The 13,221-nt window shown below is 47.9% G+C and overlaps 1 protein-coding gene across 3 annotated transcripts in view; it reads right to left on the bottom strand.

The window, feature by feature from the left end:
* Positions 1-2,673: 2,673 nt before the first annotated feature.
* Positions 2,674-13,221, bottom strand: part of ITGA5 (integrin subunit alpha 5) — a 67,820-nt gene continuing 57,272 nt past the window's right edge. For all 3 annotated transcript variants that reach the window (XM_081898116.1, XM_081898114.1, XM_081898115.1), the window contains exons 21-30: positions 12,914-13,006; positions 12,279-12,355; positions 11,542-11,622; positions 10,131-10,236; positions 9,328-9,480; positions 7,932-8,009; positions 6,832-6,945; positions 6,107-6,208; positions 5,031-5,153; positions 2,674-3,632 (exon numbers count right to left, since the gene is read on the bottom strand). In XM_081898116.1, the coding sequence (XP_081754242.1) occupies positions 3,549-3,632; positions 5,031-5,153; positions 6,107-6,208; positions 6,832-6,945; positions 7,932-8,009; positions 9,328-9,480; positions 10,131-10,236; positions 11,542-11,622; positions 12,279-12,355; positions 12,914-13,006 (1,011 nt within the window). In that variant the 3' untranslated portion in view covers positions 2,674-3,548. The remainder of the gene's footprint in view (positions 3,633-5,030; positions 5,154-6,106; positions 6,209-6,831; positions 6,946-7,931; positions 8,010-9,327; positions 9,481-10,130; positions 10,237-11,541; positions 11,623-12,278; positions 12,356-12,913; positions 13,007-13,221) is intronic.

Below are 13,221 nucleotides of genomic sequence, written 5' to 3'. Positions count from 1 at the left end.
CCCCCCACCCCAAGTCTGTAGACACTCCTGTTTTACTCAAGAACTATCGGTGACTTTTTGGGTGCAGGGAGAGAAGCTAGGACTGCTCTTATACCTTCAACTGCAGGTTGAATGGTAGAAATCAGCAGGCGAAGCTTCTCATAGGCAGGCAGGCAGGGCTTGTGGCCCATCAACCCCAGCCTGCATGGGCAACAGCCAGGTGATGGGAGTCCAATAATGTCTGGAGGGCTACTTGTTCCCAATCCTGCTGTAAGCCAAAGAGAGAACCTTGGGCAATATAGAGCTGCCTTGGTGCCTTATACCCAGGGGTAATGAAGCTTGATGCAATGTCCTGTCTCCTACATGGAAACAGCCCCAAAGGTAGTTTTCTCTGCCTCCTTGGAGTGTTTTTCTACATAAACTTCCAATGCAAGGACTTTTGTCTTTGCTTTGGGATTGCCCCTTTGTGGAATCCTTGATGAGCCTCTGTAGAACCCACAGGAGATTTCAGTTGGATCACCTCCCCAATCCCAACTCATAGGTCCTACCAACTCATAGGTCTAACACAAACTTAGAAAGTGTTGAAATCTTCCTGGTCCTAACCTTCCACAGCTGACAAGTTAAAGTGATGCTGAATCGCCCACCCAGCTGGTTTCTTTTATGAAGCTGCTGGTGGTGCTTCCACTGTTGCTCCTCCTGCAGTAGACATAGCTGAACTTCTCAATGAACCCTGTGCATTTTTACTAGGAAGGAAGTTCTACTTGAATTCAATGGGGCTTGCTTTTTTAAAAATATTTTAAGTAATAAACACACACACAAATAAAAATAAGCATTGGTAGGAACTGTGGCCTTAAAAGTACTGCGTGCGTTCACTCCCCCAAACTAAGAGAGGGAATGAATGTGAGCAGCAGTATTACCCAGTCTAGCTGGATGAGGGTAGAAATGTGTGCATTTCATTCTTAAAACACACCTTAATTACATTTTAGTTGCCTCCAGCATGGTTTTGATGTGGGAGATGGCTTTGTAACTCCCACCCCCTTTGCAGGGCACTAGACTGGGGCACTTGGTTAAGCATTCAACAACCCCAATAGTCCACATTTAATGCAAAAGTGAGCCCCAAGTGACCCTCCCAAGTTTGTAGAGCTAAGGCATGATTACTTGGGGGGCTCATTCCCATGTAAGCACCCATAGGATTGCAGCCAGGCAGTCGTCTTCATTCCTATGGGACTTGTGGAGTAAATGGGTCGGGAGGATGGACTGCATTTCTTTTGTTTTTTTTCTCCCCTCAAATGGTGTCTGTGCACAGCAAACCTCTCACCTCAGACCTTGTTTAATAAAAGCATTAATTACACAAATATGTCGTCATTCATTTTCTGCACCCAAGAATCACTTGTTTTGTGTAGGAGGTATGCAGCAACGCAGAACCAAAGTAGGTGGTGATCAGGAAGCAAGGCCCTTGGTGCCTTGTTCATCTGTTAGCTTACAAGACACCAGTTGACACTCCTAGGCAATACTGACATGATATGTGGCATACAGGTGGAAGACCTGAGTCTCAGATCCAAATTCATACTACATAATCACTCCTGCTTCTGTTTCTAATGGAGTCTAGAAAAATGTCCACAGCCCTTGAGACATCTAGGGCTGGGTGTTATTTGGTTTTCATCATATTGCCAGCTAAATGATGTTGATGTATTGGTTGGCTTCACGATTTTTCCCACATTGTGATTTTTGCATAGCACAAAAATGATAAACAGGCAGAAAATGATGAAACCGATGTCACAATACGGATTTTAAGCTGGTTTTGAAATAACACGATTCACCAAACAACCAGCTTACACTGTACAGTGGATGCTCAGGTTGTGAACGTGTTCCGTACGGGAGGCAAGTTCGCAACCCGCAGTGCCGCGTCTGCGTGGGATGAGATTTGGTGCTTCTGCGCATGCGTGACCGCCAAAGCCCAGAAGTAACCCGTTCCGGTACTTCCGGGTTTCGGTGCGTCTGTAACCCAAAAAACGCAACCTGAAGCATCTGTAACCCGAGGTATGACACTACGTGTTCTTCATGGACGTTAGTGGGCCCTGTCTGCAGGAGTGAACCCTTTTCACCCCCACAGGGCCACAGCTGCCACTTACTCTGGGATTCTTTTTTTGGGGGGGGGGGTGTTTCTCCTTGGTTATTGGACTCTTGCCACAGCAGTCAAGCAAGAGGGAGCTTTTATACACACACTCAAAATAAGAGTGCTATTTTTTCAAACAACTTGCAAATAAACCTGGAACCTGGTCACTAAGTCCAGATAGGGATCTTAAAATGCTGGGAAAATAGAAAACTTCCCCAACAGCCTGAATTGCAGTGGCCACAAATGGCAGCAACACCCCCACCCCCAAACAGGGCCTTCTCTGTAGTGGCGCCTGCCCTGTGAAATGCCCTTCCATCAGATGTCAAGGAAATAAACAACTATCTGACTTAGAAAACGCCTAAAGGCATTAATGTTTGATGTTTTATCATGTTTTTAGTATTCTGCCCTTATTATTATTGCCCTTACTAGGGGTGTTTCTCACTGAACCCCTTCCTGCATCTCTCTCTTCAGGCTTTTTTTCATCAGAATTCCCACTCTCACCTACAAGAACGAACAGTGGAATTTTCATCCATTCTCAACCCCTTGCAGTTCGTCATCCTTAGGGGGGGAAAGAGGCATTGTGGAAAATATGGAAGCATTTATTGCACATGAACATTTTAAATTAAACTCGGCAACCCCTGTCTCTGCCATGAGGCAGCGGCACCTTCCTCATTTCTTCATTCTCATTTCTTCATCCTCTTTTAATTAAAGTGGCATCTGAAAAATAAAATCTCTAGCGGTTTCTGGAGATCAGTGCGAAGACCGTCGGCGAGTCCGGGCCGACACCGGGTGATGGCTTGGCTTCCAAACGTGGCAAATCTTTGGCATTGCGGGAGCACCTGGCTATCCCAGCTTAAGTCTCTGTCCCACATCATCCCCCACAGGAAGCAGGCTGGGGGGAAGACCGGAAGTGAGAGCCCAGGATCCTTTGTTCCGGCCTGTGGCGGAGAAAGAGCTGGACTCGGGAGGTGATTGTGCTTCTTTTTCTCTTTCAGCCAAGCTGTGGTTATTATCAGAGGAGACTGGCAGCTTGGAAACTGTCCAGGGCACGGCGCCCTTCCCCACATATGGACGGAACAGACAGCTTGACACTAGGGGGCCTGAGATCAGACCAGCACCGGCCGCTCCAGCGGCTTCAAGTATTCCCTTTTTTGCTGGGAGCAAATGCCTTTGCTGCAACCCCCCGTCAGGGCACGATGGGTTTTGTAGAATCCAAGCCCCAGGGAAATCGGGGGAGAGGGAGGGCGCTGGGCCTTGAGAGCCTGCAGCCTCTTTCTCTGTGAGGAGCAGAGGTGCCTGGCCTCTGCAGCAGTCTGTGGGGCCCGGTGCCTGTGGCCCTTCCCTGCTGGTGTTGGCTGTGCTCCCCTTCTCAGTGCTCACAGCGGACGATCCTGGTGCCTCTTTGCAGGGCAGCAGCGGCAACACACCTACATGGAGGGCGAGGCTGGGCCTGCTAGGCTTCTGAAGCTGCTTGTGGCTTCAGCTGAGCTTTCTCCATAGCCGTGCCATAAGGAAGTGAGCGCTTGAAAAAGCCCAGCTGTGGAGGAAACACAGAGACAAGATCAGTGCTTATAATGTAAAAGGTACAACCCGGGAATCTTCTCCGGGGCAAACACCACTGCAGTGAACGTGCCTTGTGCACATCTCTAGATACCTTCATCGTGATGGGGAGACAACCAAAAGAAGGAAAACTCCCCCAGGAGACATTCCCAGCATAGTTTACCCATAACAGTACAAAACAAGAGCGGGACTGCTCCACCAATCTATCCAGTGAGTCTTGTAACACTACTCTAGCCCACTGCATCTTATAGATCCTGCCTGCTAGTTTTCAGACAGATCTCCAAGCTAGAAACACCCATAGGGTAAAAGCAGAGAGGTTTTTGCACAAGTCACAGAAATTAGGGTGGCCATATTTCAAAAAGTGAAGATCCGAACACAAAAGTTATTGAGATTTTTTTTTGCAAAATAGCAAAAAGGCAGGAAATAAAAATAAACCAAAACTCTGCAGTCAGAATAAATCATGAAAATTAAGCACACTTAAGACTCCTTCACACGAGTGTACAAATCACTAAGTCTCTGTTGAATATGTGAACTGACTACATCAAAATGCAGGGCAATCACAGAAGTTGGACTTGCAGCAGCGCATTCTCACATGCAAATTGTGACTGCATGTTGTAATCATCAAGCGACCAAAAATGGATTTACACGTGTCATGCTTTTTTCCTTCTTGTTGTTGTTTGCACTAAGTCTTTCATTTCCACAATCCAAGAATTAGGAACGTTAGGGACTGAGGGGGAGGCTCACACATTACAGCTGCTCCAGATTCCTTGTGGCGGCAGCTACATGTGAAGGGCAGAATTGCATTGCTCCTTGCTGCCTGCATCATACATGACCTCACACATGACACTTTTAGTTGCACAGAAAGCAGAAAACACACATTTGCAACTATTGGAGGTGCTTTAGCCAGGTAACTGCAGTGTAGCTGCAACTCTCAGTTGAGCATGCAGGCGATGGCAAACCTGAATTTAGCTCTGTGCAATGTGCAAAAATGACTCAAAGTGTCTATGAGGGTGCGGGGTGGGTATTGCAGGGACTAGAAATAATAGAGAAAGGAGGGGGCTAGGAGCTGTCCAGAGTGCTGAAGCCACACCCCATTATTACCACTTGAAATCCTGCACAGTGTTCATCTGGCATTTGGAATTTTATTATTATTTGTTCATATTGCTCTCTGCAACTGTAAGGCCAAGAAACTGCTGTTAAAAAGCATTTGAAAGCAAAGCTTTTTAGCAGTCTAGCATAAAAACATGGAGCATCCTAAGCTGATGAATTTAGTCATTACAGTCCTACTTGCAGCTGGTGTGTCGGAGATTCTAACACCTTATCCCCAACTCTGAACCTCGCCCCCCCCCACTTTCTCCCAACTCAGTTATCCCACCTTGTATAGAACATAGATGAGCAGCGCCAAGAGCAGCAATCCAATCAGAATGGCTAAGATGATGATCCAGAGAGGAACCCCCTGACTGGTCTCTGCCTTGGGCCAGTGCAGTGATGTTTGCACCTGTCAGCAGAAAGGAAGCAGGAATAAGGTTATCACCTGTCTTGCATCCAGAGGTTAAGTGGAAGCCTCATGTACAGGAACAGTCTCCTCAGTATCAGGCACAGGGAACGAACACCAAAGGTGGCCATTCCTTGGTTGTGAGCGTCTATCTAGAGGTATCTGGCTGCCTCCTATTGGAACCAGAATTCCACGGATGGACCCTGATCCAATCTAGAAAGATGTGCAAAACACTCTCTTTGATCAACAGCATGATTCAACAGCTTGTTGAAAGAAGGCCCAATTGAGTTCTATGGGACCTCTTCCCAAGTAGGTGTGTGTAGCAGCCCTGGCTGGTGGGCCTAACTGGGTCCCCAGCCCCCCAAGTGGCCTGCAAATCATGTCCCCTGATGTCATATATGATGGCAGATGTTGGGCAGGCAAAGGCATAACTGGCCCAAAGGGAGGTTGCAGGCACCATAGATCAGCTAACCATCAGCATCTGCAAAGCTCCCTGAACAGTGCTTTGCAAGCATTGACCATCATTTGATCACTGGGGCTTCTGCAGCACAGCACTATGGAAGAATGAGTCACCCAGTGTCATTGTGACATCAAGTGATTGACAAGTGGGAAGCCGCCCCCCCCCGTCAGGCTTGGCCTGATGTCATAATGATCCGGCCAATCTGTCAGATCCAGTTTCCCACCTCTGTAGTACAGGACTACAGCCTAATTTTTACTTGTTTGAAAAGCAACAAAATGTATTCCAGCTAAACTGTCCTGTCCCCCTCTCCATCTATCTCCAACTGTTCTGTGGTTAGGATCCTGAAGACATGCTAGGTTTTTGTGATTCTAATGCTATTTGTAAGTTACCTTGGAAAGATCTGCATCCTGAAAGCAGGATACTACTATTATTGTCACCGCCACCAAGGATTTATAACAATAAACATCAACAATAGTTAATGGTAATGAATACTGACCTTGAGGTAAGCGGTGGGTTTCTCTAGAGGCTGGATTTTGTAGGGCACTTTCTGCACGTAGTAGACAGCTTCGCACTGTATGGTGTGGGGATTATTCTCTTTCTGCAAATGTGTAAAGGGGATAAAATAAAAGTGAGGGCCAGATCCTGGGATGCCCTGGGTTAGTATGTGGCCAGCTGACTCTGAAGAGACCTAGTGTGGAGTCAAACATATCCTCTTCCCAAAGGATGAGCCCGCAAAAGTAAATGTATGGGGAAGGGAAGGCCATTGGCTTCCTGCAGTGACTATTTTATTTAGGCAAACAACATTTCCATGTGGAAGAGAGAGTCAGACAGACAGACACCAGCTGCATGCCTCTCTTCATTGCTCCACCACCAAGAAATAAGTGCTTTGATTTTTGTCATCAGCTGCAAGTCATTCTGGGGCTTGTTTGCTTGGAAAGCGGGATATAAGCCTTTATCATAAATAAATAGATCTCACGTGGATCGGCTGAGCCAAGTCAAGAAGTGTGGTGTGTGTGGTGTGTCCTTCCAGTGGAGGCAAGAAGGTCTGGGAAAGGTGGAATTGCTGCAGGGGTTTCAGCACAATACACCAGATGCTGTGAAAGCCAGCCAGCAGCCAGCAATCTCTTCCTCTCTCTCAAGTCGATTCTTAACCCCGAAATCAAATCTGCAGCAGCTGTAAAGTGAGGCCTGGAAGAGGCTCCAGGCAGGTGCTGGGCTTACCAGCTGGAAGCTCTTGGACCAGATGCGGAAGTAGAGGCGCAAGCTGACACTTTTCTGTCTCTGCACCGCCCCCATGTGGCAGCGGAGCTGGAAGCACTCCTCGTCATTGCATTTCTACAGCACAAGAAGGAACCATAGTCAGAAGAGAGCCTGAGGCTGAAAACACCCCCAGAAACCCAGTTAGGCCACCAGGGCCAAAGGAAGCGATCGGATGCAGCAACAGTGCTTCTAACAACTAAAGCGTAACTCCTGGGGAAAGTCATTATGTCTAAGTGATTCACAAACTTTCTCCCTGACCCACGACCCTTTGAAAATTGTTGAGGGTCTTGGCAGACCACTTAATGATTTTTCTGCCGGTTGCTTAGGAACTGCAATGTGCTGTGCAGGTGCTGTCTCTCAGCCTTGCCCCCTTTTTCTCATGGCTTGCTTCCTTCCCATGTACTGACTTTCCACTCCTTTCAAGTGCCTTGTCGGTCTCTTCGCCCCATCTTGGCCCAGCTGCAGTTTTCTTCCTCCTCTGAGGGCAGCAGAGCCTCCTCTCCTTGCTGCTTCCACACTTTGGGAACCCTGTTCTAAAGCTATAACTGGGAAGGGAAATGATAAGGGCTGTACACAACTTTTCATACCGACGGAGATCTTAGAATGACATGAAATCATTATGTGAGCAAAGGCTGCGGAAGAGCATGAGGAAGGGATGCATTAGGGCAGCGTTTCTCAACCTTGGGTCCCCAGATGTTGTTGAACTACAACTCCCATCATCCCTAGCTAGCAAGGCCAGAATTCAGGGATGATGGGAGTTGTAGTTCAACAACATCTGGGGACCCCGGGCTGAGAAACACTGCATTAGGGGCTTTGTCAGGAGAAAGAAAAGGGAAGAAGGACCACTCCATCAGCTCAGCTGGACCAGCAACTTTTGGCTTCTCCTCTCGCATTCCAGGTGGTCATTGTAAGCGCTCTGTAGATAAGAGCAAGTGCTCAAGTTTACATTTTTCTTCCTACATGTTATGTATTTTAGACTAAAAGTCTGAGGGCAGCTAACTGATTGCTGTAGGTCACTCTGGGTGATTTTTTTTTCCAGCTGAAGAAGCTACAAGGCTTACCAGAGTGTTCAAAACTCCATCTTGTTTCTGCACATAGTGCTGCTCTGGCCAAGGTGAAGCTGCTGAGCTCTGCTCCAGCTAAGAGAGAAAGAGAGAAAGAAAGAAGGCACCTTTCTAAATAAGTTATCAATAGTCATGAGCCCACTATACAAGCCTTTCTATAGTTAGCTGTGACCCAGTGATACAGTTGACATAGATGCTGCACTTCTGCTCACTCCACTCACCGACCCCACTGCCATTCCCCCCCCATTAAGCTCCCTCTGCAACAACTCCTTCTGCCTCAGATGATGGAGGCATAGCCTTAGCACAGCACCATGGCTAGGAGCCACCGATAGCCTCCACCAATTTGTCCGATCCCTCTTTAAAGCCTTCCTTGCTGGTGACTGTCACTGAGTTCCATCCTTGAACTAAGATTCTGCTTCTTTGCATGTCCACAAGTTCTGCTGAATCAGACTGAGCAGGAGTGCCACAGGAGATGCACAGAATTTATAAGAAAACAGCTGATTCTTTCATTGAGGTTTAGCAGTCTCCTTCTCTGGTAGTCAAGCATCTCTCACTTAAAACAAAAAACCCTCCCCATCCCATTGTTCAAGAGAAACTCAGCTCCTGGGTCTGTCTGTGTCAAGAAGCAGGCATGCAGTGACTCATGGAGACACCGTGCTTAACCGTTTTTTCTTTTCCAGCCGACCAATGGAGGCAGGTTACAAAGGACAAATATATGTCGGGGGCAAGAGAGGCTATTGGAGAAATGTTGGGGAAGGGGCAAAGCATTAGGGTTCCTGGCACAGAACAGGATGGGGATGAGTTACAAAGAAGGTTCAGACCCTGGAGGGCCATCAGATTGTCAGAGTTTTCAGGAAGGAGTCAAGAAAATACCAAGAAGCTTGAATAATTAAAGTGGATCAAGGCGATCTGTCTCTATGGCAAAAAATCCACTTTAAAACCCCAGAAACTGGATTTTTGCAGTTTGGAAAGTAATGGGGAAATGCACTGAAAAGTGTAAGATGAACAAATGACTAATAAAAAGATGTAGAAACACCCCAAAGGCAAATTAGGATGAATGCTCAATGTCATAGAACCTCCCTACAAACAAATTAAAATGAGTGCCCAATAAAGGATACACATAATCTAACTTTTCTGCAGGCTTCGTGCAATCAAATCAGGATGAATGCTTAATAAATAGGCTTGTCTGGAGGAGAGGCTGGCATTCTGCATTGTGAACGCTGAGTTCCCCCACCCACCTAAAAATGCTCCTACTCCTCAGCATTTTAATCCTGTGCTGATAGGGAATTGCACTGTCCCTGGTTGCAGAGGCTGAGCTCCAGGCCCCAAACTCACATCCCAGGCCAGGCCTCTGCAGAGTCGCTTCTTTTCCCGCCCGCTGACCAACCATTACCTGCAGGCGTGACGGGTTGAGGAAGTGGCTGGAGGTGCAGTTGGCTTGCGCCACGTAGCGTGTCATGTACATCACAGCTCGCCCTTGAGTCCGGAGCGGGCAGCTGATGTCCAGGATCCCCTCGCTGATGGCGCTTGGCCCGTCATTCAAAAACTGCAGGACAAATGGGAAGAAAACAAATCGCAGGGACATCGGAAGCTGCATTACATCACCAAGTCAGATTATGAGCCCATCTGGTTTGGAGTGGTCCGTTATGACTGGAAATGGCTCTCTGGGGGTTGCAAGGACTGAGAAGTTTCCCCTCACCTGCATGCAAAGCAGATGCTCCAGCACTGAGCAGCAGGGATGGGGGTGGGGGAAAAGCACAATGATCTAAACATGGTGGACAGGCCCAGTGGTCACAGAGAAAGGAGGAGAGACAGACTGGTACTGTTTTAAATAGTGGCAAGACACGTGCTTCCAGGAATGAAGCAAACACTCTCTCCTGCAGTTTGCCCTTTAGCACCCATTATCCAACGATACACTGCCTCTAATGCTGGAGGTTCCATTTAGTTATCAGTGCTGCCAACAGATTTCTCCCTTGTGAAACCTTGAAAGCTAAGAATATGAGATAGTGTGCATGCCATAATTCTTCAGGAACACAGAAGAAACACAGAATACAGCACTGGGCACAGGATTCAGAATTTCACCTTTTCCCCTCCTTGCTTGCTAAGCAAAGGTATGGTTCCAAAAGCAAGAGTGATCCTGCCCATGCATGAACTGCCACCACCCTTGCACTCTTGTCGTCCGTGGACAACACCCACCTCATAGACATGGCACACACCGGGGCCCACGTCTTGTTCTCGTTGCAGCGCTCGACCTGGGAGCAAGCCAGTCCCTGGAAGGGACACTGTCTCTGGCATGGATGCTCTATAGAAGGGGAAAGGAAGGCACTCAGACATGCAGAAGAAAAAGCGATTTTAAACAGGCTAGAGCAAAATCCTTATGAATTATTTAGGCTATTCAAAATGGCAAAAAACGCAAAATTACAAAAACTTTACAGAATTGCAATAAAACTAGTGTTGCAAACCTGAAGGCCAAAGCCCTCATCAGTTGCATTGTATTGTTTTCTGGTGTAACAGCGGATTTTATTGCAACTTTTAAAAAATCTCTCTTTGGTAATTTCAAAATGAAGATCCTTTTCCTAGCCCCTTTTCCTCAGCAATATCAAATTGTAAGATCTCTGGCATTGGTATCATTTATTTATTGAAATATTTTTATTGCTCCATAAATTGTTCCAGGCAGCTAACCTAGATTCTTCAAAAAGGTGATAACAACATCCAAGAGGGAAAAATAGTAAATTAACAAGAACAACAACATGCTGCCCATCTGACTGGGTTGCCCAGCCACTCTAGGTGGCTCCCAACAAAATATTAAAAACACTATAAAACACCAAACATTATTGTTAATATGCTTCATGTGTATTTGGATTTATCTACTTACTGAAACAAAAGAGTTTCTGATGCAGAAGCTACAGCTCGTGTGGCTCACAGAAGCAGATGAAATGAAGTAAATAAGAATTACTGGCAGCACGACCCTCTGCTGCTGAGAGAACTGTGCTGGTTGCCAATTCACTGCAGGGCAGCTTCAAGGTTCTTGTATTAATTCACAAAGTCCAAAGTTCCTAAAGGACCACCTGCTCTCTTATGTCCCCCCCCCCCCCCGATCACAGATATCCTCTGACTAGCTTAGCCTCCCGTGGGGAAAACAGATTGAGTGTGAACCAGCTAAACTGAAGCGTCTGGAGTGTTGTCTTAGTGCTACTTCAGAGACAGGATTCCTAGACCTGCTTCTTGGGGCTGCTACAAAGGATCTGAGCATCGGGTGAGATTCAGCTAACTAGTCCTGAGTGCAGAAGCCAACGCAGGGGCTTCCTCTAGCTCAACCAGGGCTTTCCCCCCTCTCCTCTCCCCACACCACCCACAAATATGAGCTAGAGGGTTGAGGGAACCCCCAGGGGGAGCAAAGAGGGAGGCAGAGGGGAAAGTCTCAATGAACGAGCAGACCTCACTTCATGAGTGTATATCCCTCCCAAAGAGAGACAGGGGTTCACCAGGGAAGAGCTATAATTTACCCTTTGGGGACTGAAGAGGAGATGTGGGGGCCTCACTCACACCTTCTTATTAAAACTATTAATGACCATGCCAAACACTTTGCTTCTGGCGTCACACTCACCCCTGGGCTTTGAGATGAACGGCAGCCTCGACACGCAAGGGGAACGAAGCCACCTCACTGTGGGAGTTGTTTGCGTTCTTGCTGTAGTGAAAGAGACATAGTCATATGTGACTGTATGTAGGACTGGCACTGCACAGAAGAAGAGTACACAAGCAGCAGCTAGGAAAGGGGTTGTGGACCCTCATTCAGCCCAAAGGCAGGTGGGCCCAGAGACAAAAGTGGGCAGAGCAATGGGTGGAAATTGTACCTCTGTGGTTTTTACACAGACGCATGCACACCCCTCTGTCATCAACCTAGGGAAGGAAGAGGCATGACCAGAGTGCCAGGACACATTCCACTTGGGCAAAAAGCCCCCGTCCCCCGGAAAGGATTAAAGAGGCGCAGGGGGAAGAGAGGGGGGAATTCCTTTGCACAAGAGGACCGTGTTCTGCACTTAGTTGAATCCTGCCCTGGGGAATCCTGCGGTTCCTCTGTCACAGGGGTGGGGAACCTGCAGCCCTCCAGGTGTCATTTGGCTCCCAGCTCCCATCATCACCAGCCATCTTGGCCAACGGACAGGGATGATGGGAGTCCAGAAACAGGCTGCCAATCCCTGCTCTGTCAGCAATGGAAGACAAGCCTCCCAAAAATCAGCTCACCCATTTAGCCCTGGTCCTTCCTTGCAATGCGCCGTCCTGGGGCAGGAAACAGGGGCAGCTATGGGGAGAATTTGGGGGAATTCTCTGGCTGATTTTTACCTGTGAATCTGAAAGTCAAATTGGATGGATTTCTTCGCATCAAGGTGAGGCACAGTAAAGCGTAGGCCACCCCAGAGCTAGGCGAGAGACGGAAAAGAGAAGAGTCAGTATCTGTGTCCCTCCCCCCACTGTCAATGGCTGTGTGTCACCTGAGGCAGCGGCCTCACTCTGCCTTATGGTAGAGCCAACCTTCCTATTCTGGGTGAGCTTAGCTAGCCCTACCCTAATTGGTTAATCCTCACACACGGGTGGGATGAATGCCCCCCAACAAATAGCTCCCACTTGGAGGAAAAGGCACTGTGCCCCATATATACGCTCCCCCCATTATTATGAGTGCCATCACTCTCCCTGCTTGCAGCTTCCCAAAGGACACAGAAGCTCTCTCGTACTTTGTCATTGAGTCCCCTATCACAAATAGATTAAAGTGGCTCTGATCACAGCTTGCTAGTTTTGCCTTGCTCCAATGAGCGGCCCCTTCGCACCATAACCATAGATCCCTTCACCACAGTTGACTTCTCATCTTATGGTATCCCAGGCTCTCCCAGCACATCCCAAGCGCCAGGGAAGTGGCTCAAAAAGTCCTCCAACCACCTGCCCCTAACAAGACCCCCTTGCCACGGAGTGCAGACACTCACACTGGCGCCTGCCTTCATTGGGTTGCCGAGGTCACAGAAAACCATGTTGGTGTCATTCACCGTGTCATAGTGGCAGCTCAGGCTGGAAAGGTTCTAGAAGACAGAAGGGAACAAGGGTGAGAAGAGGAGGGTGGACTTGCCTCTGCTTGAGCTCAGGGGCTGGTGCATTGCCTCACCCTCACGACAGATGCTTAAAGTATTTGGGTCGCATCAAATGTAGCAATTTCTCATGTGGCTATTGCAGTAAAATGTGTTTTTTCTCCAGAGCATGGCATTGATGCACCTCCTTGCCAAGGGTGCAAGGGACC

Source organism: Podarcis melisellensis (assembly GCF_964234715.1).
Source record: "Podarcis melisellensis genome assembly, chromosome: 2".
Taxonomy (NCBI): domain Eukaryota; kingdom Metazoa; phylum Chordata; class Lepidosauria; order Squamata; family Lacertidae; genus Podarcis; species Podarcis melisellensis.
This window is presented reverse-complemented; position numbering and strand designations above follow the sequence as displayed.